At 38.2% G+C, this 27,852-nt stretch overlaps 1 protein-coding gene across 1 annotated transcript; it reads left to right on the plus strand.

Annotated features, from left to right (window-relative positions):
* Positions 1 to 1,229: 1,229 nt before the first annotated feature.
* On the plus strand, positions 1,230 to 27,363 carry LOC131943025 (organic cation transporter protein-like). Its single transcript, XM_059303030.1, has 14 exons — positions 1,230 to 1,292; positions 5,872 to 6,055; positions 7,479 to 7,702; positions 15,533 to 15,636; positions 17,198 to 17,324; positions 19,108 to 19,310; positions 20,423 to 20,600; positions 22,259 to 22,413; positions 23,424 to 23,558; positions 23,935 to 23,982; positions 24,394 to 24,485; positions 25,347 to 25,467; positions 26,412 to 26,484; positions 26,977 to 27,363. The coding sequence occupies exons 2-14, from the start codon at positions 5,908 to 5,910 to the stop codon at positions 27,148 to 27,150; spliced, it is 1,782 nt and encodes a 593-aa protein (XP_059159013.1). The 5' UTR covers positions 1,230 to 1,292; positions 5,872 to 5,907; the 3' UTR covers positions 27,151 to 27,363.
* The last annotated feature ends 489 nt before the right edge of the window (positions 27,364 to 27,852 follow it).

The following is a 27,852-nucleotide window of genomic DNA, read 5'->3' on the forward strand; positions in this document are numbered from 1 at the left end:
TGGTAACATTAACCCTGGTTATGCCACTAGCCTAAACTCCGAGCATAATCCAATCCCTTACTAGAACTCTAAACAAAACAAAAATGGTTTCAATAGTGAACAGAAACTACCATTACGTTAATTATAAATAGCTGCGTTTAACCTACTCATTTTTATTTTCTATCGATGATTTTATACACATGACAAAATGTAGCCTCAACACAAAATGTGACCTCAAGACAAAATGTGACCTCAAGACAAAATGTGACTTTAAGACAAAATGTGACCTCAAGTCAAAATGTGACCTCAAGACAAAATGTGACCTCAAGACAAAATGTGACCTCAAGACAAAATGTGACCTCAACACAAAATGTGACTTTAAGACAAAATGTGACCTCAAGTCAAAATGTGACCTCAAGACAAAATGTGACCTCAAGACAAAATGTGACATTAAGACAAAATGTGACCTCAAGTCAAAATGTAACCTCAACACAAAATGTGACCTCAAAACAAAATGTGACATTAAGACAAAATGTGACCTTAACATAAAATGTGACCTTAACACAAAATGTGACCTCTATTCAAAATGTGACCTCAAGTCAAAATGTGACCTCAACACAAAGTGTGACCTCAAAAAAATGTGACCTCAAGACAAAATGTGACATTAAGACAAAATGTGACCTTAACACAAAATGTGACCTTAACACAAATGTGACCTCTATTCAAAATGTGACCTCAAGTCAAAATGTGACATCAACACAAAATGTGACCTCTAGACAAAATGTGACCTCAAGACAAAATGTGACCTCAACACAAAATGTGACCTTAACACAAAATGTGACCTCTATTTAAAATGTGACCTCAAGTCAAAATGTGACCTCAACACAAAATGTGACCTCTAGACAAAATGTGACCTTAACACAAAATGTGACCTTAACACAAATGTGACCTATATTCAAAATGTGCCATCAAGTCAAAATGTGACATCAAGACAAAGTGAGCTCAAGTCAAAATTTGACCTCAAGACAAAATGTTACCACAAGAAAATGTGACAACAAGTCAAAATGTGACCTCAAAACAAAATGTGACAAGTCAAAACGTGACCTTAACACAAAATGTGACCTCAACACAAAATGTGACCTCTAGAAAAAATGTGACCACGTGACAAATTGTGACCTCAATGATATAGTTTGAGAACTACCTATTTGAATACGTCTAGACGTGTGTTTATCAGAAACACATTGTTAAAGGTAAAGTTGACCGCGTGTTAGCAAAACCTGGTCCATTTATGGTAAACAGCAGGTATTCAACAGGTAAGTATTGTAATTAATCAGGTAAAGTGTTGATGTGATGTGTTGTAGAAAAATAAACATGCACTTTTAGTATGAAAGTTTCTAACTGATTAGCTATACGAACATAATTGTACAAATAATAATAATAATAATAATAATAATAATAATAACAGCTTATAAAAATAACAATAATTAACAATACTTAAACCTAGTTGTAACTAAAATATGGACATCATTTTATGTTCATAGGACATATAGTCATATATAGACAAAGTTGCCCACTGTTTACTTATTCTATATTACATACCAGTACTAAGGTAAGCCTATCTTTCATTCTATATGACACCATAAGACATTTAAACAAATACACACTCCATGGTGTCTAGACAACTCACAGACTCATGTCAAGACAAAAATTGATACGACATTATTTAGACAAGAACTGACGCCATTTTATTCTAGACAACTGATAATATACCATCTAGACAACAACTTCTTATTTCTTCTTCTTCATTCTTAATGTTAGTGTTGGAAGGGATCCCCCTCCAGCCAGTAGCGTACGCAGCGGGGGGGGGGGGAGCAGAGGGAGCAGCCGCTCCCCCTCTGGCCATTTTCAGCAAAGTGGCGCCTTTTTGGAAACTTTTAAAACTCAAAGTTTTAAACAATGATATTTGTTAAAAAAATATTTTTGGTCGGCACATCTATGTAAATCACAAGATTTCTGTTTATGCAGCAATTAAGCATTATTGTACTAGTCTAGTAGTGTCTAAGTTTACAACACGTATTAACAGCTGCATCAGCTTGCCATTCTAAAAATAACCATTACGATGCATTGTAATGTTTAAAAAACCTCTACGGGTAGTACCACTTGGCAAGAGGGGTGTTAAGTTTTAGGCAACTGTATAATGTATTTGCTTACGAATAATTTAATTAGAAAATGTTATACATAAAACTTCACACATAATTACTTTATATATACAGTTTGAATCGTGTGATTAATCTAAAAAAAATATTACAATACAGAAACAAATACAACTGATGTGGCAACTCTATTTAAATTTACTCATGAGCAAACTGCGTAGTGGTGGGGAAATTTTGACAAGGTCAACAACGTCATCACGATGAAGTAGTAGTATTCTTACAGTTTGGGCGATAGTGATTACGATTACAAATTATATGAAAAAGTAACAACCCCCCTCCTCCATGGACCCCTCTTTAAAAAAATTATTGTCATAATACCACTGCTACTTATTTAAATCTATTTCTGTAATATATATTTGTGTAATATATATTTGTGTAATATATATGTATGTTTAGAACAGTCACCTAAAAACTGACGCCATGTTCACTCTGAGTTGGTTATCTCCCCCCCCCCCCCCCCCACATACACCTCACCACCACAATTGTGTATAGCGACATTAATGTCACACCTAGGTATACACTGGGTTAAATAATTGACCTAAAGTGACCGGACAGTGGTGAATGAAGTTGAACCCACCCCCCACCCCAACCCATCCCGAACTGATATGTTAAGTACATGTAGAAAAAGCGTAATGATGTACCAATGTAACATGCCGCCTGAAAATTAGCTTTGAAACATAAAACTCTGTGAATATTGTTTTTGCAATTACCAGTAAAAAGGTGTGTGATTAATACAGTGATCTAACCCATACCTATCACTATGTTTAAAAAAGATCTTTAAAGAACACAAAGAAGCAGTAGTTAATTAAAAATATATGATCTGAACTAAAAGACCGATACATAGTTAAATGTAGGCTGTTATTCTGTGTTTTGTATTTTATTGAAAAGCGTGGTTTTATACCAACTCTGATTTTTAAAACTTTCATTATGCTGTAACATTTTAGCATTTATGATGACGGTATACTAAATTCTGATTATAGTCAAAAACATTTTTTAAACACGAATAGTGTTAAACAATTTAATTATATTCTAAAGTAATTATTTTTTGTTTTGACATTTATAATTAAATGTATAGATATATACATATTTATATTAAGAGAGTGATTATTTCCCCTATTTCACTTGTCTTAAATAATTTCCCAGGAATTATTATGTAAGAATTTTTTTTACAAGAATTACAAAACAGATTTTGTTACGTTCATTGTTTTTGGTTGTAGTGTGTGTAGTTCTATATTTTTTTTGTTTTGTTTAGATTGATACAATTTTTGTTTTGTCGGCCTACATTGAGTTTTTTTTTTCTTATTTCTTCAAAGTGCTACTTTCAATTTATTTTACATCATAGCTAAGTAATGACATACAGCTAGTAATTATATATATATATATATATATATATATATATATATATATATATATATATATATATATATATATATATATATTTACGGTCAAAGCCCGAAGTGCGGCCAAATCGCGGATTGGCCGGCCAATGCGCATTGGCCGACTCTCTTGGCCAAAGCCCGAAGAACCTAGCACTAAGAGCGTATTTCGTACATTGATCGGCCAATGCGCGCACTGGCCGAGACGTACTGGCCAAAGTCCGAAACGCTTAAACTCGACAGCGTATTTTGTACATTGGCCGGCCAATGCGCGCACTGGCCGGGATGTCCTGGCCAATGTCCTATCTAGACTAAGTTGTGATCGCGTTTTCATAATTCTGGGTGCGGTTTCATTGTGAGTAACGTATTGTTTAGCTCTTGTTTGTATAGCATTCTACATGCAAGGCGACATGGATCAAAAGGGCCGTCAGACCCTGAGACAGACATAGGAGATGGCTGTCAAAAGAAAAAAAAATGAAAATCCATGTTAGTTTCCATATATGGGCTACAACTGTATGTGACAGCCTCCTCCATGATGACGAGGTGAGACAATCATCAAAGAACAAAATCAAAGACAGTCGCTCCTTGTAAGTTGAACAATAGTGTCCAAGCGACTTGAGATGGCGTGGGCGAGAGAAACCATATTTCCCCAACAAAAGGGGAATACCAAATAAAGCAGACCCATCACCGCGCCTTGACTGGACTGCATGATAAATACCGACAGAATTGCATTCCAGATTTCTTTGCACTGTCTGTAATTAGCTTTTTTGTTACCTTCTCGTATATGAAATATAGAGAAATTATTGTTATCGTGCAAAAAAAAAATCGAGAGGGAACATTACCTGCAGATTGTGTCACAACAAACAAGACATCATGGAACACAGATCAGCAGCTCATACTGGCTTGCAAACTCAAGGTGCTAAGATGCTTAAAACATCAAATACAAAATTTAAAGATTGTGAAGTGGGTGACAATGTACGCATCCGTGTTCCAGATGTTGAAAGAGGTCGCGGTGATCCCCGAAGCGTGATTGCAGTTGTCATGAGCGTCGAGGGCGGTTTCTACAAATTAGGAACGGAACATGGTGTTCTAAAACAACTGTAGGCTAGAAGTGAGTTTTCAATTCTTCACGAAAAGCTGCTCTTATTGTCGTCAGTTGGCACTGAGGAAAAATCACTACGAACCATCGCATCTTCACAATCATTGACGGGGGACCAAGGCTACACTCGCTGCAATTGCACAATCATCAAGAATTATGTTGATTGTCCATGATACCTGAGGAGCACAACAAATCGCTGCGAATGTAAAAAAAAACCAAAATCTGCTCATGATCTTCTAATTCGGACTTTGGCCGGTCGTCCCTAGCCAGATGATCTTCTAATTAAGATTTTGGCCGGTCCACCACGGCCAGTCCGCGGACTGGCCGGCCAAAGGCCAAAATCAAGAGCTATTTCAAGCAAAGTTTCGGACTTTGGCCGACCTATCGGAGGCAATATTGGCCGATGCGCGCATTAGCCGGCCAATCCGCGCATTGGCCGACTTTGGGCTTTGACCGTAACATATATATATATATATATATATATATATATATATATATATATATATATATATATATATATATATATATATATATATATATATATATATATATATATTTATTTATTTATATATAGATATACACGTATATAGAACATGTTAAAAATTCGGCGCCTATTTTTGCTCTTTTCACTTCCCCTACAACGAAAACCTGGATACGCCTCTGCCTCCAGCACAATTAAGTACACGTGTCAACTGGTTATGCGCCATTGAGGCCGTTGACTCCGATTTTAGCCTGCTTTTCTTTTTGGATTTGCTTCCAATAGCCTTTGTCCAACCAAGAACAAACTACAAGGCAGCAGTTGTTTGATTTTGGAGTTGTCACTCCTAGAAGAGTGGCTGTCCCCAGCTTTCGAGCCTCATCAGCCCGAGGGTTCGAACTCCAGACTTTTCGGTTTAGCAATCGACTCGAGCTTTACCGACTCGACCACGCCGACCCCTAGACTACAATTGACACCCAGTGTTTCTTCCAGACTTTTTTCTCCCAGGAGCACTTGATATTTTTGAAGGAGGGGGGGGGGGTCGAGCTGACACTGGTAGAAACTGGAAGAAACTCTGCTGCCATCATTCTAACTAGACACCACCTCATATTACTCTATACATTAAAATTCCTTCCTCGATCTTCACAACTCCAACACTGCCATACCAGAGAGATAAGTTTTTTTTAAAAACTTTATGACATTAATTAGCTAATTAATATCCCGCAGTAAATCAATGTCAACAGGAAGTGAGGACTGAACAAGATGGCGGAGAATGACCACGTGGGGACGGTGCTGGACAATGTCCTGCTGTCCTTAGGCTGGCTAGGACGGTACCAGAGGATACAGTTCGCCCTGGCCATGATGCCTTGTATTTCATCGGCATTTCACACAATGTCGGTGGTCTTTATAGGTTGGTGGTCTGTTGGTGGTCTGTTGGTGGTCTGTCGGTGATGTGTTGGTGGTCTGTCGGTGGTCTTTATAGGTTGGTCGTCTGTTGGTGGTGTGTTAATGGTGTTTAGAGGTTGGTGGTATACAATGGTCGGTGGTCCTTATAGGTTGGTGGTCTGTTGGTGGTCTGTCGGTGGTCTTTATAGGTTGGTGGTCTGTTGGTGGTCTTTTGGTGATGTTTAGAGGTCGGTGGTATGTTGGTGGTGTGTTAGTGGTCTGTCGGTGGTCTTTATAGGTAGGTCGTATGTTGGTGGTCTATGGTGGTGTGTTGGTGGTGTTTAGAGGTTGGTGGTATATAAAGGTCGGTGGTGTGTTGGTGGTCTTTATAGGTTGGTGTTCTGTTGGTGGTGTGTTGTATAGTGGTTGGTGGTATATAAAAGTTGGTGGTCTCTTGGTGGTGTATTGGTGGTCTGTTGGTGGTCTAGAGGTTGGTGGTATATAAAGGTCGGTTGTATTTTGGTGGTCTGTCGATGATCTTTTAGTGGTATTTATAGGTTGGTGGTCTTTTAATGGTTTTTAGTGTGTATGTTGGTTGTCTTTTGTATGTGTGTTTGTGGTCTGTTGATGGTCTTTATAGGTCGGTAATCTTAAGGTGGTAAGTATGTGGTTAACACAGGTCGAAGATTAATCTAATTGTGTTCAACTACAGGTATTAAGCCATTTGCTGCTATTGTATTTTATGAGTGTCCCATTAAGTCTGCTCTACAGGTAGTTTAATTATCCAATCCAATTTTGGTCTCCAGAATTTTTTAGCAATTTATTTGAACGTATGTTACATATCAACAACACGTGTAATGTGCTTCGTATGCATGTCTATGGCATATGGATAACCTTCTGGTTTCTATTGCAACATTTTAGTCCACCATTTCGTAGTAATGTAGATTTTATTCATTTTTATTTTCATGGGAGGTAACCATTTGATGTTTTTTTTAATGTTTTTTTTCTTCTAAAAAATAAATCCCTGTTTGTTTCCCTTAGTATTTGGACATCTACGTCTTTACTTTTGAATTGCTTTTGATACAAAGCTACCCGTTTTTAATGCTAAGTAAAGCTTTTGTTTTTGCGGCATGCTGTACGGCTGTCGTTGCTTAGACCTATTTCAGATTATTTACATGCAAAAGAACATTCTGAAGGTCCAACTCTGTAGTTCAGTTTTGTGTCCTTTAGTGAAATTGTTTTTTTTTTTTCACGGTTTTTAAAACTGTAAAACAATACTACTGGGATGAGGGTTTTAATGTTTAATATACTTTTAAAACATCATTATATTTTATTGAACCAACGAAATGACATAATGGCATGCCTAATGACATGACCTAATAACCTGACCTGACCCCTTGACCTTATCACATGACCTAATGACCTGAGTGTGCTGTCAACTCTACCAGGTCGACCAGTGACACACCGTTGTGCCAACATCTCGAATGAACTCACGCGAGACGACGCGGGATTCCCCGAGATTTTTACCACCATGAGTAGTACATTCAACACGTCCATCCAATATGGCGCCTGCAGTATTGACCTCATGAACGGAACATCCGTCGTCCATAGCGAAGGTTGCCATGGACGCTACGAATACGACGAACCGTCGGATCGATCTTTTGTCTCACAGGTAACTTAGTCGTGTCTTCAAATAAAAAATATCAAATTTAGTTGTGTTAAACATTGCGTGTGGTAATGATTCGCGAGGTTTCTGAGCCAACTCAGTTTTAATGGGTACTCGGCATAAATAAGATAATAGTAATAGTGGTTAGTGGAATACAAGGTTGTGAAAGGAACACATGCAATTATCGTTTGGGGTAAAAATTAAACTCTGAATGGGCGTATTGTTTGCTTTTCAAGTCTTATTTGGATTTTAAAGTGTTGTTTGAGTTAAATTTTCTACTCATATTCGTTAGGTTCTTGTCGTTTGCTACGAAACTAAGAGTGTATGATCCGTAGGTCTTCGAAGTCTTGTGCAAAGTGGTAACATCGAAGCTGAAAAACATTGCGTTGGCTCTTCCGTAGTTGAGTAGAGGAATGGGCTTTTCGCTAATTAGCTGCCTAATGACGTGGCCCCCAAGGTTTGGTAGACCTCTGCTATTGATAGCAATATAAACATAAAGTGATATTTCAACGCCAAGGGTAGACAAAGGTACAGAATATAGTCCAAGTAAAGACAGAACAGACAGACCCGACGGGTTCCGAACCTACCACTCCACACGGCTATTGATAGTGACTTTCGTCGTGTTGTTGAAAAGATTAAAATAGTCATCCTTAGACAGGTCTAAAGCAGGGGTCGGCAACATGAGGCTCTCCAGTTCCATTATAATTATCTATCTATATATATATATATAATTCTCTTCTTGGAGAAATTATAAAACAAGCTGTAATCGCGCCTTGCAGCCCCCTCTCTTCCTCTCTAGGAAGTCTGGTGAGCTGTGGTTCACGCTAAATGTTTACAATCATAGAGCCGGGTTTAGTGACGACTATTAGGGGCAGATAATTTAGTTTGAAACGATGTTAAACTTAGGGGAGGTAGCTAAGAGGAGGCTGCTTTCAAGGGGGGGGGGGGGGGTTAGGGGCTGGGGGAAAGGAGGGGGGTATCGTCCTTAACGACTTACTGATACTGTTTTAAAGCAAATATTTTCAGTGACAGCAGTGGTACTATCGAATTCACAAATTATGAATTACTGAAAAGTTGAAAATAAAAGAACTAAATAGCGGCGTATGATACGCCGGCGTATGATACGCCGCGGGTCGGCTCGTATTATTTTATTTTCAAAACTAAAAAAATAACATTCAGTTAAAAAAAAATTAAACAAAATATAAAACAATGAAAATAGGTGGAGTATAGCGTATATGGACAGCTGACAGCCGCTGTTTTTTTTTGTTTGTTTTTGTTTTTTTAAGGTAGCAAAATTGATTAATAAATTAAATAATACATTTCCAAAATGAAAGATTAACATCTTGTACATGCAGATCTAGGTGATGATTAGTGAAGAGAATATGTGGTACAAAAACATATCATGACTTAATTTGCTGTTTCTTCTAATGCCCTCAAGAAGATATCAAAGAATGCAAGCTTCTTGTCAACATTATTATCAGCTTCATTCTTGATATCTGAATACAGATTTTAAAAATAAATTTAAACACTAATTATAAATGAAAAGATTTGTTATTAAGTTTCAAACAGAATGTTGAGTAAAAGTTTTAACCTAATAATAGGAACAATCTTTGAAAAATGTCCTCCAAGTCTATAGTTTAAATAAAGCTGGACATTAATTTCACACAAAAAACAGCTTCAATAACCTCTGTATAGCTGAATCTATTAATAGAAAAACAATATCCCATTTAAATGTCTGGAAATCTTATTGGAACAACTACTTGTACTCAGCAACAAGTAATGCAGTTACGTCATTTATTAGCTTTGTAAATTATTTAAGAAACTGAGATTTCTTTGTTTTATAACTCAAAAGTACAATTATCTCTTTAAAAAAAAATGGTGAGTTTACAATTGAAAATTCAGATATTATATAAATATGCATAACTTGTGAGCTATTGCTGCTAAACTCAAATTATTACAAATCAAATGAAAATCATTAATTAAACACTTGAATCGCTGCAGTAAAATGATAATATTTACTGGTCGTCAAAACATACTGACCAAAATGCAAAAAAATTTTTTTTTCTTTTGAGCGTATTAACTTAGGAAAACTAAACAAATAGCAACAATACACAACATAATTGACAGTAACAGCTTACAAAAGTAGGCTTATAAATCTATGAGTGTGAAATATCTGTACAACAATTTATAAATATTTTAAACAAGGTGGGTTTCAAAGCGCCACTTTACACTAACATTCTTTAATTGAAATGTTGCAGTTGGGAATACACTCCGATAAAGACAATGTATTTTGTATTTGAACATTATGTGCTTTTCATATGGCTCTTCCATATTATTTAAATGGCAGTATCCAATATATATATTTATATATATATATATATATATATATATATATATATATATATATATATATATATATATATATATATATATATATATATATATATATATATATATATATATATATATATATATATATATATATATATAACATGACTAAATGTAGTAGCTGTCATACAAGTTTGGCCAATTCCATCTGATTCTGTATTTGTTTCATTGTACTCAATAATTCAATGAATTTTGTTAAGGTCATTTCCACTGGTCTGTTGACTGTGTTTCCACTTTCTTCAGTGGTCACCAACATCATTGTTACCATTGGTTCATTTAAGCTTCTAACATCATTACTGCTAACTGCCATACTGACTTTCCACTTTATATAAACATCTGTGACCTGAGCAACATATTCTGTTCCTGGCATAGTGTTAAATTTTTTTTTTAAATAGTTACGCTGTTCTGTTGGGTAGATGGGGCAATAACAAGCAGAAAATATAGTCTGCTAAACTACTGGTACTGGTCTTGCTTGAGTCTAGATCTAGTTTGATCTAGACTAGATCTAGATCTAGTAATAGTTGAACAGGCCGAATTAAAGAGAGTAAAGATTAAAAATCTAATTTTCAATTTTAGGTGGGTTTTTTGTCTTCATATATTTTTATACAAATCTTTATTTTTTTTTTTTTTTTTTTTTTTTTTTTTTTTTTTTTTTTATATTCGAGTCTTTTATTTGCAATTAAAACAAGTACATCAACATCAAATTTTTTAACGTAATTTTGAACACCAAATGACAACGAAAGGTTTGCAAATGTACATAATGAATATTTACATGATGTCATGTATTTGATTATAAAAAAAAATTGCAAAGGATGACAGTAAAAGGGGTGAAGGTCAAATGAAAGTGTCAGAAGTCTGGGTGGGGAGAGGAAAGGAAATTTTTCAGAGAGGGTCAATGGGACAGTGAAGCATTTTCTATGTAAGGAAACAACTTAAGTTGACTAGTTGAAAGGGTGTTGTAGTGGTCGCATTGAGTTTTCAAAAGGTTGCAGTGTGAAAGATGAGGGGAAAGAGACAAGATTTAGAACTTTTAATAAGTTCTGGATATTGATGTTGCGGTGGGTGGTGGGGTCGTTGGAACAGTTAAAGAGATTGTGGGGTTATCATGTCTGGGGGTAAAGTGGATAGAGGGGGAGAGAGGAGGGGGTAGATTTTTTTTTATTTTTTATTTATTCAATTGTTTTAAACATTTAAATCAGTAATAATAATATATTTGATAGATTTTACATAGCATCAAAGACATGAACAATGAACATCAATTGCATATATAGTAATCAAAGGGAAAAAAATAAAATGGCATAAGAACTAGATTAAAATAAGGTGTGCAAACTAGGTTTCTCTTTACTGCTTAGTTTAGTGTGCTGCAGGTCCATTTTTTTTTTTTTTTTTCTGTAATAATAATTTATTTGATAGATTTTACACAGCATCAAAGACATGAACATCAATTGCATATATAATAATCAAATGGAGAAAATAAAATGGCATAAGAACTAGACTAAAATAAGGTGTGCAAACTAGGCCTCTCCTGACTGCTTAGTTTACTGTGCTCGGTCCTTAGCTGAGGAGTCAAAAGTTCACATTGTAGACAGAAATAGAAACCACCGTGGGAGAAGTGTCTCTGTAATACACATTACTGATCTATCATTCCAAAACTTTCCATGACACAAAATTGACCCCTGGCAAAGAGGGCACGCCACCCTGAAAAATCCGCCAGTCCGGCTGAGTGGAGGGAAGTGTGTGTGGGGGGGGGGGGGGGTGAGGTGTGTATCTCTTTCTACCATTCAGGTTGTGCACTTTTAAAAACCTGGGAAACAGAAGACTGTTCTAATGTTAAATTACTTGGGGGCCGATCGAGCGATGTATAGCTTGAGACTGTCGATATTAATTATGCATCTAGTTTATTTGCTTCTTCTGTAGTTCCAATTTTAGTTTCCTGTAAAAGTAGGATGTCAATATTGTGATTATTTATTCTGTTGTTTATATAATGTGTTTTGTTCCTAGCCCCCCTGATGTTCAATGTTGCCAGATTTAGCATGAATTATTTGGGTTTTTCTTTCGAACATCTGTTTCTGGAGGGCTGGATGGTGGTGGTCTTTTAATTCCAAACCTTCCAGCCGTTGGTTTGCTATCCCGTTGGGCCCTGGTCACGAACCTTTGAGGTGGCTTTACTGTAGGTAATTGATTTTTACTTGAACTGATTGCTTGACTATATGACAGTTGACCTGATACCTTTGTTGCCGATATACTTTGTGAGCTTTTAATTTCCTTTAGCGGTTTCGTTATGTTTTCTAAACTAGAGTTATCTTGAAGAATATTAGTTGTTTCGTCGACAGCCTCCAAATTTTCGTGATTCCCATCTTTTTGAGACCCGGTTACTATGGAATTCCTGGTTGCTATTGTCTCCATGGCTTCGGCCTCTATGGTGGTTTCTGTTTCGCTTTCGTTAACTTGCTGCGGTGCTACAGTAGTATGATGTGCTTCAGTTTGGCCATCTACTTCAAAGGCATCTTGTACCTCTCTGTGCCTTGCTTCTCTAAGCATTTCATTTTGTCTTTCTCCGTCAACATCATAACTGTCCCAATGCTTTAAGAAATTTCTATTGTTACTTAGATGCTCCCTAACTTCTTCTTTATCATTTGCATCCCAAGGCTCAATTGCCCTGTACTGTCCATCTACTAGCTGGACGCCGTCAAGAGCGCGAGTCCTCAAATGCTTACACATTTTAGGCAGGTGCCTGTCTGTGTTGCAGTGGCAACATTGCATCCTCCTCCCATTGAGGATTATAAGGACTCTGCTCTCCTTGTTGGCCTCATTTGTAAGTATAATATAGTGTGGGACACTCTCCACATCTTCTTTCTCCAGAGAGATGGTGAATTGAACCACATTTGATTGGTCTATTCTCTTAAATGTTGGTGTTGAGTCCTGACTGCTTATAGATTTCAGAATCGCCATTATATCATCGTCACTTGTCTTGGAAGGCAGCCATTTCAGCATGCCCCTTTGCCCAGATTTATCGGCGTGGGTTATTGATATTCTCTGCACTCTGTATCTGGATGTTACTCCAGGTGGCAAATCTCTGTGAAATTCTTTTAGGTGCATTTTCTCATATAATTCCTTTGATCTAATGGTGACATACCATTTACGCAGTGTCCCATAGTTATACAGACCTTCAAATTCAGCTGGTGATAGGCTACATAACATACATAGCTCTCTTTTTAGTTCGTCAGCTGTGAGAGTAGCTAAAGAAAACCCCTCTTCTATGAAAATCTCACATCTTTAACAGCATAATTTTGCCAACAATTTAGTCAAATACGCAACACATTTCTAACTAATGGATCAATAGTCTTCAAAAGAAGTGTAATATAACTTTACTGTGTTTCATGTTTTTTATCACAAAAAAAAAACATTTTTTTAATAAACGAATCAAGATATTTTTAATACTTTAATATACGTTTTATTTTTATACACCATTTGTCTTAACAAAATGTAAATTCACTTTTTTTTTGTTTTATAATATATTAACAATGCTAAATATGCGAATCGATTGTAGATTCACTCCCTTTGTATTAATTTATAGCCTAGCATAAGGTGTAATAAGTAATACATACTCATTCATTTTAATTATTTTTGGATCACTAACCCCATATGTTTGTATTATACCGTCGTTTGATCTAGCTAGACTTACGAAATCGCGTTTCTCTATATCTATAAAAGCAAAGTGGGTGATATTTAGTTTGTTTGTTACTATCACCTATTAGTTCGGGTACTTACAGGTAAGCTACAGGGAATTTCTCTTGACAAAGTTTGCTTTTTGCTTTCTTTTTAAATGGAAAATTAGAGTCATTTCAAGAATCGAGTTTAAAGTGACCGAAATCTGACCTAGAGTGACCGCGGTCTTATATAAACTATAAATTCTTTTAAATTCTTGAATTAGGTCGACCACTTGCAGTTGCGATAAAAAGTTGATATTTGGTAAGGAGATAGCTCTGGTGCCGTAATAATCCTAAAAAATACGAGATTCTCAGAAATGTCATATTAAGGGGTTAATAATAGAACGCTTTTAGTCCTCAGTTTTAATTATTGAAGGGACGTAACAGCGTCAGGAATTTAAACTTTTAATGTCCCCCGTTCGTTGACTACACGCAGAAAGAAATAAACGAAGAAAACTTTTGGATAAAAGAAAAATTCCTTTAAAATGTGTACAAAATAGTTTTAAAATAGGTGTAAAAAAAATTAATAAAAAAGAACATGTTTTACCGCTCATTGTGCTTAATTTGTCTGTCGGCAGTGCAGAGTCTTTTCAGCTTTAATGAGTACCCGGATTAGTAGTTATTAAAGTCAGATACTTGTACAAGCCTCGCAGTTACTTCACTATTGTTGGCTAAAGAACTTTAAAATATTTACCAATATTCTGCTGACTATTTTCCTGTTAAGATATTTTAAATTAAAAAAAAAATAATAATGTTTTAATTAAATTGACCGGATAAGGAAATATATAGGCCTATAATTCACATGTAATAGGTACCGACGGCTAGTTTACCTATATTCTGCTGACTATTTTCCTGTTAAAATATTTTAAAATAAAAATAAAAATATCTTAATTATGTTGAGCGTATAAGGAAATATATAGGCCTATAATTCACATGTAACTGTTACCGACGGCTAGTTTACTTAGATCTATATTCTGTTGATTATTTTCCTGTTAATATATTTTAAAATTTAAAAAAATGGCTTAATTATGTTGAGCGTATAAGGAAATATATAGGCCTATAATTCACATGTAATGGGTACCGACGGCTAGTTTACCTATATTCTGCTGACCGGATAACTTGTTTTTCCCCAGTGGGACCTGGTGTGTAATGGGTACCGACGGCTAGTTTACCTATATTCTGCTGACCGGATAACTTGTTTTTCCCCAGTGGGACCTGGTGTGTAATGGGTACCGACGGCTAGTTTACCTATATTCTGCTGACCGGATAACTTGTTTTTCCCCAGTGGGACCTGGTGTGTAATGGGTACCGACGGCTAGTTTACCTATATTCTGCTGACCGGATAACTTGTTTTTCCCCAGTGGGACCTGGTGTGTAACGGGTACCGACGGCTAGTTTACCTATATTCTGCTGACCGGATAACTTGTTTTTCCCCAGTGGGACCTGGTGTGTAATGGGTACCGACGGCTAGTTTACCTATATTCTGCTGACCGGATAATTTGTGTTTCCCCAGTGGGACCTGGTGTGTAACGGGTACCGACGGCTACTTTACCTTTATTCTGCTGACCGGATAATTTGTTTTCCCCAGTGGGACCTGGTGTGTAACGGGTACGACGGCTACTTTACCTATATTCTGCTGACCGGATAATTTGTTTTTCCCCAGTGGGACCTTCTGTGTAACGGGTACCGACGGCTACTTTACCTATATTCTGCTGACCGGATAATTTGTTTTCCCCAGTGGGACCTGGTGTGTGATGGCGAATCTCTGTCAGACGTCTCCCAGACGGTGCTGTCCTGTGGTCAGATGTTTGGTGCCCTCTTCTTGACTGGCCTTGCTGACGTGTGAGTAGATACTTCTCATATCATAGATACTTGTCATATCATAGATACTTCTCATATCATAGATACTCCTCATATCATAGATACTTCTCATATCATAGATACTTGTCATATCATAGATACTTCTCATATCATAGATACTCCTCATATCATAGATACTTCTCATATCATAGATACTTCTCATATCATAGATACTCCTCATATCATAGATACTTCTCATATCATAGATACTTCTCATATCATAGATACTTCTCATATCATAGATACTCCTCATATAATAGATACTCCTCATATAATAGATACTCCTCATATCATAGATACTCCTCATATCATAGATACTCCTCATATCATAGATACTTGTCATATCATAGATACTTGTCATATCATAGATACTTGTCATATCATAGATACTTGTCATATCATAGATACTTGTCATATCATAGATACTCCTCATATCATAGATACTCCTCATATCTCACATATTTAGGGGTCGTCCATAAATGACATCACACACGTAGGGAGGAGGAGGGTTCGTAATTTTGTAACTGTATGTGAAGTGGGGGAGGTGGGGGGGGGGGGTTCAGGTGGCGTGACGTCACTCTTTTGCAGTATAAAAATGCAATGTTAGAAAACGAATTTTAGCCGTTATTTCGCGTTTTAGAAAACTGTTTTCATAAATTGTAATAGGAATTGATGAAAATAATCTATGTTGACAGAGTTCAGAAAAGATTTTGGAAAAATATCGTATTTTAATAAAACTTGAACTGCAATTTTGAGGGGGGGGGGGGGATTGTAAGCTGAGGTGTGACATCATTTTAGGGGTCTGGCTTTTTGTGACGATGCGTAACGGAGGGGAGAGGTAAAAATCTTCCAAACAGCGTGACGTCATTTATGGATGACCTCTTATAGCATATTCCTACGTGGGGACCCTAGTAAGGACCCTAGTATAACTGCGGAGCATAAAAACGTCTAAAATGAAATGCTGACCACATTATCCCTTCATGTGCCGAGGTCACAGGAACGTCAACTGCTTCACGTTTCCATTGAATCTCCTTCACTACAACATTGAGGGGTCGGCGTGGTCGAGTAAAGTCGGTAAAGCTCCGTTGCTCGTTAGCTGGGGACAGCCACTTTTCTAGGAGAGACAACTCCAAAATCAAGCAACTGCTGCCTAATAGATTGTTCTTGGTTGGACAAAGGTTATGGAAGCGAATCCTAAAAGAAAAGCAGGCTGAAATCGGAGTCAATGGCCTCAATGGCGCGTTAACAGTTGACACGTATACTTAATTGTGCGGAGGGGATCGCATCCAACATTAAATATTAAGAACGAAGAAGAACAAGAACTACAACATTATATCTAAAGAAATTAACCAGTGCTGTACACTTTTCATTGCTTTTATTTATGTTTCGTGCATGTAAAACCTTTGTTATCATAAAGCTTTGGTTTATCATGTCTTACTACCGTTCCCCCTCCCCCTTGGTTTATCATGTCTTACTACCGTTCCCCCCCCCCCCCCCCCCCCCCCGTTGGTTTATCATGTCTTACTACCGTTCCTCTCCTCAGGTTTGGAAGGAAACCCATGTTCATGCTGACCCACCTCCTACTGCTGTCTGTGGCTATTGGCATCGCGTTCTCCCCAAACTTTCTCGTCTTTGTGGCGCTACGTTTCTTTCTGGGAGCTGTAGAACAGGTCAGTTAACGCTTTTTCTATTTATAGCTCTATTTTTTCGTGTACATCTGGCATTCTGGTGACCGGGAAGATGCGCAACGGAGAACTACGCAACGGAGAACTGCGCAAATGAAAACCAAGCACAAAAATGTGCGCAAGGGCGTTTTTGTTTTGTTAAATCGAGCATTTATAGACATTAGCAAAGAATGACTGCATGTACAAACATTAAGTGTATTAGTATAATTAGTTTGTATTTGCCTATTTTCCGAATGCAAATATGTTTTTCTAGGAACACTGCATTCTGGAGTTGTAGCCTACGTGGTTCCTTGAGATACTGGGTCCTAATAACTCACGTTAGATATCACTGTGGGAGGGGGTGGTAACACATAAGAGCCAGAACAGAAAAGTTAAAGGGTATGTTGAGGCTTACTAATCATACTAAATGGTGCAGATTTGAAATGTAATTTAGCTGTAGTTTGTAGACGGTATAATATGTGTAGAGCAAATAAAAGGAATTAAATCTTGATGATGCTAAAGTTAAGGCTTTTTTTAATCGCCAATATAACATTGTCGGGTTTATTTTACACGAGCCGACCCGCGGCGTATCATACGCCGCTATTTAGTTGTTTTATTTTCTAATTTTCAGTTATTCATAATTTGTGAATTCAACAGTACCAATGCTGCCACTGAAAATATTTGCTTTAAAACACTACCCCCCCCCTTTCCCCCAACCCCTACCCTATACCCCCCCACCCCCCCCCCCCCCACCCCCCCCCCCCCCCCCCGTGAAAGCAGCCTCCTCTTAGTTACCTCCTCTAAGTTTAAAAACGTTTCAAACTAAATTATCTGCCCCTAATAGCCTTCACTAAACCCGATTGTAAACATTTAGAGTGAACCACAGCTCACCAGACCATGAGGGGGGTGGGGGCGGTAGTGATAGAGAGGGAGAGAGGGGACTGCAAGGCGCGCTTGCAGCTTGTTTTCTAACGTCTCACAGAAGAGAATCATATATACGAGCCGGCCCGCGGCATAACATACGCCGCTATTCAGTTGTTTTATTTTCTACTTTTCAGTAATTCATAATTTGTGAAGTCGACAGTACCAACGCTGCCACTGAAAATATTTCTTTAAAACACTATAAGTAGCTCGTTAAGGACCATAACCCCCCCCCCCTCCCTTCCTCCCCCCCCCCCTCTCCCCCCCTACGTTTAAAATCGTTGGCTCTGCTTGTAAACATTTAGAGTGAACAAAGCTCACTAAGACCATGTAGGGGTGGGGAGGTAGGGAGCGCGTTTACAGCTTGTTTTCTAGCGGCTCCCAGAGGAGAATTATATATATAGATAGATGCTCATATTTTCCTAGCATTTGAAGAAGGGCACCGTGTTGATATTTTCCCACCCACTTCCTTAGGGCACCGTGGTGAAACCGACTGCCCTCTGCCCTATGGCATCGTGCTGATATCTTTCTGCCCTCTGCCCCAAGCACCGTGCTGATATCTTTGTGCTCTCTACCCTATTTCACAGTGCTGATATATTTCTGCCCTCTGCCCTATAACACCTTGCTGTTATCTTTCTGTCCTTTGCCCCATAGAAGGGTGCTCATATCTTTCTGCCCTCTGCCTTAGGGCACCGTGCTGACATATTTCTGACTTCTGCCCCATAGCACTGTGCTGATATAATTCTGCCCTCTGCCCTATAGCACCGTGCTCATATAATTCTGCCCTCTGCCCTATAGCACCGTGCTCATATAATTCTGCCCTCTGCCCTATAGCACCGTGCTCATATAATTCTGCCCTCTGCCCTAGGGCACCGTGCTGATCGCCAACGTGGTGCTGATGGAACTGATGCCTATCAGACACCGAGCCCTACCCTCCCAGTTCTGCAGCTACCTGTGGGCCGTGGCCCTGCTCATGCTGTGTTTGTGTGCCTACGTCACTAAAGACGTCAGCTGGAGATACGCGGAGCTGCTGTTGGCTGTTTCGTCACTTCCGGTGCTGATTCAGTGGTGGTAGGTATGTCCGGTATGGGGGCGCGTGGCCTAGACCGCTAGACTGCTAACCGGAAAATCTGGGGTTCGAATCTGGGTTCGATGCTGTAGAACGTCCCTGAGTCCACCCAGCTCTGATGGGTACCTAACTAACCTTAAGGAAAGTAAAAGCGACAGGGCATAGTTCTGACCACACTATCCATTCATATCATGAGGTCACTGAAACAGATTAACTCTACTTCATCTACCCATGTGTCTTGAGCACGGAAGGGAAAAGATGATCATGATGTATGTCCTATATACGTATGTGTGTTAGGGTTCGTTTGGTGGTGTGGAAAGTGTCGAATACAAGTGTGTGTTTATTTATGTGTGTGGGAGGGGGTTAGTCTGTTGTATAAGTGCGTGAGTATTGTGTGGATATTTTAAGTGTGTGTTACAAAAGTATAACAAATGTAGGTACGTGTAGGAGGTACGTGTGTGTGTGTGATATATTTACGTTAGTTTATGTCTAGGGTTAAGTTATTAGGATAAGTATGTTTCATTTAATATAGGGAGTAAGTCTATTGAGGTTGAATCTGTGGAAGGGGATTTGGTACGTTTGATAATGATATACGTCCAAACAAAAATACAAGTTCACGTGTGAATACTTGTATTGTAAACAGTGAGTGAAGCTTATTTAAAACTGTAAGCCTAATTCAAACTATAGGCTGCACAATAATTTGTAAAATAGCGCTGAATTCCGATTTTGGTACACTACACTGATGTTCAGGGGACGGAGTGGCCTAGCGGTAAGGAGCTAAACTGCTAACACGTAAATCTCGAGTTCAAATCCGGGTTCAAGTCAGTAGACAGTACCTGAGTAGGGGTTCCAAACCCACGTTAGGGAAACTTAAGAATGCTGTGTATATTGCTGCCTACACTATCCCTTGATATGTCGAGATCACAGAAACAGATTAACTCTACTTCACTTGCCTTATAGATTATCATGTTTGGAAGGGGAACTTTACACCAATGTTCAACTATAATGTGGATTTGGATTTTCTTATTGGCTCTCACCTCCCCCCCCCCCTTCACCCTACCCCCAACACCTCCCACCTCCCCACACCCTACCCCCCAACACCTCCCCCTCCCAGGGTAACAGACGAGACCCTCAGGTGGCTGCTGGCCAACAACAAATTCTCTCGGGCCAAGGCCATCCTGGTCAAGGCCGCCAAGGTCAACAGGGCGGATGTGACGAAGACGCTGGCCATTCTAACCGCTGGTACCTCGATGACGTCATTTGACTGTTCAGACACCAAGTTTTCCTCAGAGGTGATTTGTTGATTTTTTTTTTCTTAACTTTTAACTATACCATAGTAAAATGTAAACAGTATGTCAGTTATGCTGATATCAAGGCCCGTAAATGGGGATGGATCGGACACACGTTAAGAAAAGAAAAAGAAAACATCGCAAAACATGCATTGGACTGGAATTCCCAGGGGAAAAGGAGGGTGGGCCGGCCAAGGAAAACATGGAAGAGAACGGTTGAGGAAGAGGCGAAAACAGCTGGGCTCTCATGGGCACAGATTAGAGGAGCAGCCCAAAACCGAGTCCGCTGGAGATGTGTGGTTGCAGCCCTTTGCTCCCCAGGGGCCACAAAAGAGGGATGATGATGATGATGACGATGATGATGATGTCAGTTAAGCACATATAACAGTAATGCGACACATCTTTGTTAGCTTGATGGCACCTGTATAACATCCAAATGTCAGTACGGTGACAGTTTATACCTTTAATTATATTTAGCCCTACCCCTCACAGAGGCGTAGCTAGGGGAAGTTGGGTGGGGCGGCCGACCCTAAGGGGTATACACAATTTCTTTCAAATATCATTCTGTGCTGGCGGCCGCTTTTTTGCTAACTTGAATAACTAAATATAAGAATGGTGAGCAAAAAGGAAAGTACGCCACATTCGCCGACATGGGTTGCTACGCCTCTGACCCCTCCAAAACAAATCCGGAGGCTAGATCTGCTTAAGTCGAAGTCATTAAATGGCATAAATATAGAGAGATATAGAAAACGAATTGTATGACTTACGTTCCTCTTTTACTGTATTTTAGCTACGCCTTTTAGCAATATAGTGTTTACGCTTATAAACAGGTACAGGAGATATTCATTAACGAGTTACTGTTGGAAAATGTTTAACATTATTTTTACTTTCTCGTATATACGAAGTATAGAGAAAGTCTTGTAATCGTGCAAAAAAAAAAAATCGAGAATTTTTACAAATCTCGACGTTTTACACCTCACTGATACGGAAAAACATAATTTTGCAATCTTGTTCGTATGTCTGTGTGTCTGTCTGTCTGTCTGTCTGTCTGTCTGTCTGTTTGTGTGTCCCTGTGTAAACATGATAACTTGAGTACCGTTAAAGCTAGGTTGATGAAATTTCATATATAAGTATTTTATCAAAATCGTAGATCCGTATCAACTTTTAAGCGATTTCCGATAACCGGAAGTGGTACTTTTCCTACTTTGAATTTTTCAAAAGCCTATAACTTGAGTACTATTTTAGATTAGATTTCACATGAAATTTCACATGTAAGTAAAAGATCTAATTCTCTACCTTCTGTTAAATTTTGAGTAATTTCCGTTCACCGGAAGTAGTAATTTACGCTACTTCCGATTTCTCAAAAAACTAATATAAATTTTTAAAGTACTAATAATATTGCACACTATTATGCCCTTTTTATTTGGCGTTCACTTGGTGTGCAATTCTTTTGTCTACGAGATTTTTTTTCTATTTTTAAAACTTTAAGTATTTAAAATGGATTTAAAATCATGTCTATAGCCCGAGTTCCCATCCCCTGTTATTTTATATAAGAATATTCGAGAAAGTTTAGGGGAGATCACTCTCGGTTTATTAACTTTTGTGATAGTTTCGAGTCTGTGTGTCTCAGTATGTTAAAATGTTTAAATGTTTTCAAATAGACGCAAGATACTAAAGCACTAAAATGCGATGATTGCCCTACCAATATGACCACTTCCGGTAGTGAAACAACCAATCAGAAGAAAGAGATGAGGTTTCTGGCCTTCGTCAAAAACAGGAACGTGCTCATGGTGACCGTCATTTCCTGTTATATTTGGTAAGAGTTATCACCCCCTGATACATTAAGTAAGAGTTATCTGCCCCCAGTTACAATTAGATAGAGTTACCCTCCCCGGATAGTTTATACAAGAATTACTACACCCTGATACAATAAGTAAGAGCTACCACCCCCTGATATATTTAGATAGAGTTACCCTCCCCTGATAATTAATGCGAGAATTACTACTCCCTGGACATTAAGTAAGAGGTAACACACTCTGAAATATTTGCAAAGACCACTCCATGCTATATACGGTAGGAGTTACGGCCTCCTACTACATTTGATAATAATTCTAAATTATGCTACATTTGGTTAGAGTTATCTCTCCTGCTGCATACACAAACACTTTTCCCTTCTACGAGATTTCGTAAGAGTTACCCTACTTGCATACATTTAAGCCTCCCATAGTTAATGGAAGGGGAGGCTAACAGCCTCTTGGAAAAGTTGTATTCTAAAAATCGATTTGTGCCCTTACTTTAATACCCGTAAGTAGGCTACATATTTCATGCAATGACTGTCGGAAAAACAATCACAAATAAACTCTACTTCTTCTACTCTTATAGGTTTATTCATCACACACAAATATTTCATACGGGACTTTCATCCATTTCAGGAAAAACAAAATCGACTTTGTCATTAGATATATACGACACACAAACGGCCTAATTGTATGTCTTTGTAGGCTTTTTTAATTAATGTCTATGTCTTCGTTCTTGATTATATGACAATGTATCACAGTAAACTAAGCAGTCAAGAGAAACGGAGTTTGCACACCTTATTTTAGTCTAGTTCTTATGCCATTTTGTTTTCTCCATTTAATTACTATATATACAACTGATGTTCATGTCTTTGTGTAAAACCATCAAATAGATTATTATTATAAATATATTATTATTATTTTAAATGTTTATAATAAATAAATAAATGTTTTAAAAAATATAACAAAGTGTCGTCCATAGTGGAAATCTCTCGATTGTGATTGGATAAATTGTGTGGTATTGTTACAGGTTCGCAGACAGCGCGGTTTACTACGGTCTGTTGATGACGTCATCGTCCCTGGCAGACGATCTGTACCTGGGTTTCCTGCTCAGTGTTCTGGTGGAGCTACCTGCAGCCTTCGCCTTTAGTTTCCTGGTCAATGTGTAAGTGTAAGGGTGTGTAAGTGTAAGGGAGTTTAATTAAAATGCAATGTAAGTGTAAGGGTGTGTAGGTGTAAGGGCTGCCTGCAGCTTTCGCCTTTAGCTTCCTGGTCAATGTGTAAGTGTAAGGGTGTATATGTGTAATGGTGTGTATGTGTAAGGGTGTGTAAGTGTAAGGGTGTGTAACTGTAAGGGTGTATATGTGTAATGGTGTGTATGTGTAAGGGTGTGTAAGTGTAAGGGTGTGTAAGTGTAAGGGTGTGTAAGGGTCTGGAGGTGTAAGTGTAAGAATGTGTTTGTGTAAGGGTGTGTACATGTATAGACGTGTGAATGTAATGGAGTATAGATGTAAGCGAGTGTAGGTGTAAGGGCGTGTAAGTGTAGGGAGTGTAGGGCTGCCATTCGCCTTCGCCTTCCTGGTCAATGTGTAAGTGTAAGGGTATGTAAATATAAGTTGCAATTATATTAAAGAATGTGTAAGTTTAAGCGTATATAAGTGTAGGAATATGTACGTGTAAGAGTGTGTTATGTAATAGTATGTAAGGATGCGTAAGTGTAAGAATGCTTACGTGAACTGGAGAGTGAATGTATGTTCTTTTAGGTGTAAAGTCGCTATGTGCAATCGCCTGTGGGCAAGGCTAATTATATTAAATGAAATGTAATTTAGTCAGATTAAAGAAGATGTAGGCATAGGTTGAGTACATTAAGCATCACCAGATAACCCATACGGTACATTCAGCACCGCCAGATAACCCATACGGTACATTCAGCACCACCAGATAACCCATAAGTTGAGTACATTAAGCACCAGCAGATAACCCACGTCTTCCTATCTTAGGCTGGGCAGGAAGCGTTGTGCCAGCTACTCTCATCTTCTGGCGGCTTTCTCTTTAATGGCAGTGGTGCTGTTGTCTTACATCCCTGGAACAGGTACTGGTTCTATTAACTTAACCTAGCTCATGTAGCCATAAGCCTAACGTGTAGGTACAATAAACTAGTCTCAGGAACAGGTACTGGCTCTATTAACTTAACCTAGCTAATGTAACCATAAGCCTAACGTGTAGGTACAATAAACTAGTCTCAGGAACAGGTACTGGCTCTATTAACTTAACCTAGCTAATGTAACCATAAGCCTAACGTGTAGGTACAATAAACTAGTCTCAGGAACAGGTACTAGCTCTATTAATTAGCTCATGTAACCATAAGTCTAACTTATAGGTAAAATAGACTAGTCTCACGTCTCATGAACGGGTACAGGTCTGGTTTAACTAGCTCCTCTAACCATAAACCTAACCCGCAGATAAAATAAACTTGTCGTCCTACGTCTCAAGAACAAGTACTTGACGAGTTTAACATAAACCTAACCCGTAGGTAAAAAAATAAACTTGTCTCACGTCTCAGGAACAGGTACTGGTCTAGTTTAACGAGCTCCTCTAACCATAAACCTAACCCTTACCTAATCCAGTTAGGAAAGCAAAAGTAAAGCTCAACTTTAGGACTTGACGATCCAAAGGGTAGATGAAGTAGAGTTCAATATATTTTTAGCATTGTATATAAAAGGATGGTGTGATCAGCACTATGCCCTTGCAACTAACTTTCTTAACGTACAAGTACCCATCAGAACAGGGTAATCCACACATAATCAGATCCGAGATCTAAACTAAAAACTTTCAAGATAGCAGGTTAGCGCTCTACCATCTTACCACACCGTCCCAAGCCAGTTGAGTACTAACTCTCATTTCTACTAGCAAAAAAACTTATTTTCCCTGTGATTTTATTTCCACCCCCCAGACTCCATCCCCGGCCTGTACTGGATCCAGCTGACCATTTCTCTCATCGGCAAGTTCGGCATCACCACGGGCTTCTCCACCATGTACCTGTACTCACCGGAACTGTACCCCACTAACCTAAGGTGACCTTGACCCTATAAATATATAATGTGCCCCCGGCACCACTAATCTGACCCTGACCCCACTAACCTAAGGTGACCTTGACCCTATAAATATAATATGACCGCGGCACCGCTAATCTTACCCTGACCCCACTAACCTAAGGTGACCTTGCCCCTATAAATATAATATAACCCTACTAAACTATGGTGACCTTGACACTACATATCTAATGTGACCTTAACTCTATAAATATAATATGACCCCCTGCACCACGAATCTGACCCTGACCCTAGTAATCAAAGGTGACCTTGATCATATTAATCAACTGTGACCTTGACCCTATAAATATAATGTGCCCCGACACCATTAATCTGACCTTGACCCTACTAATCTACGAAAGCCCTGACCTTTTTATTGTAGGTGAGTTCGACTCTACTAATCCAAGGTGACATAGACACAAATCTAATTTGACCCTGACATTGTTTATCTAGGCTGACCTTGATCTTACTAATCTAAAATCTAGTCCTAAGCAATCATACCTAAGATAGATCTAACCCTACCATAAAAAGTTTAGATCTTCAAAGCTGATCCAAAATAATTACACATTTATAAATAGAGCCTAGCTCTAAACAGTGCCTACGAATAAATATGACCTGGTTATAAATAGGGCCCAGTTATAAACAGCGTTAACTCATGACTGGTTAACGGGAATTTGACATCAATATAGACACATAGGACGTTAGTAATAAAACAGATAGTGTTAGTTACCTCACAAGTTATAGACAGTAAAAATAATATACATAGGACGTGAACTGTACTAAACTGTTTAAAAATCAAAAAGATGTAGGCCTACTTTAAATTTATAATATAAAATAAAGTGCATTATTTGAAAGGTAACTTAAGAGAAATGTAGGTATTGATCTCATTAGATGTTTATATTTTATGTTTTTTTTTAACCCTCAAGGAACACGGGCTTCGGTATTTCTTCACTGGCGGCAAGAGTGGGGGGTATGGTGGCGCCGTACTCCAGGACTTTTGTAAGTACATACAAACGGTACTCACACCTTGTCGTTGTGTGGGAATGTAGGGTAGGGTATCCAAGAGGCAGTGTTTCTTTCAGATTTTTTCTTCGGGGAGGAATGGGCACTTGAAACTTTCGGCTAGTGTCTACGATCACAAAACGTTGGAGGGCGAGAAATTGACGGGGGGGGGGGGGGGGGGGGTGAAATGAAAGTAAAACCCTAGTAAATAAAACTATAATGCTATACTTTTCAAATAAAAATTAATGGTGTCTTAAACACCTAAAATAAAAACTTAAAGAGCTTGTATTAGACACCTTCCATTTTAAACCTTACTCAACGGTGATGTACCTGTCATGAACACCTGCCTGTTTTATACTTACTCAAACACTTTACCTATGCAGTAAGCACTTACTTTAGCACATTACACCTGTGATAAACACCTGGCTGTTTAACACCTGCATAGCACATTACACCTGTGATACATGTTTACCTGTCTGGCACCTGCAGGAACGTCACGTGGCCTGGGGACCGGGTGCCGTCTTCAGCCTGCTGTGTCTGCTGGTTCCAGTCGTGATCCAGTTTTTACCAGAGACCAACGGCCATGAACTTCCTCAAACCGTGCAAGAAATGGACGAGTGGTTGAAGAAGCCAAAGGACCGAAACACCGAAAACACAATTTAAAGATTTAGAGCTCAAATCCTGAAATCCGCATGCCATTCCTAAGACAACGTATCCTAAACTTCCTACCATATAATGCTAAACTGCCTGGATATTTATCCTAAACTTTCTGCCATCTAATGTTATACTGTAAGATATTTATCCTAAACTTACTGCCATCTAATGTTATACTGTAAGATATTTAATCCTAAACTTCCTGCCATATGTATTGCTAAACTGTTTACTGCCGGATATCTAATCCTAAACTGCCTACAATACAATGCTTAACTATTTACTGCCTGGATAGCTAATCCTAATTTTCCTCCATCTAATCCTAAACAGCAAAGACTTCTAGTTTTTAAAATGTATAATTTACTACTAAACTGCTTTAACATCAAATTCCAAACAGCTATTTAAACCAAATCTTCTGTGCTTAGTTTAGTTTGATTGCATCGTGTAAAATGTATTAAATAATTGATGTAATAAAATATTTTTTGAAAACATACTATACCGATTTGTAATTATAGTATTGGAACAGTGTAACATAACCGAATACGTAAAGGAAGTGATAAGATGGAGCTACATTATATCACAGATTTGCAAAAACTTTTTTCGGTTGATGTATCGTTCTTGAATTTTTGTTAACGAACAGATGTAGTTTTCCCATTAAATGCACGTATAAAAAAGTACTGCCCTCAAATCTTATACATTGTTTTTAATTCTAGG

Source organism: Physella acuta, unplaced genomic scaffold, assembly GCF_028476545.2.
Source record: "Physella acuta isolate Inbredline_101_S28 unplaced genomic scaffold, ASM2847654v3 ptg000438l, whole genome shotgun sequence".
Classification (NCBI taxonomy): Eukaryota; Metazoa; Mollusca; class Gastropoda; family Physidae; genus Physella; species Physella acuta.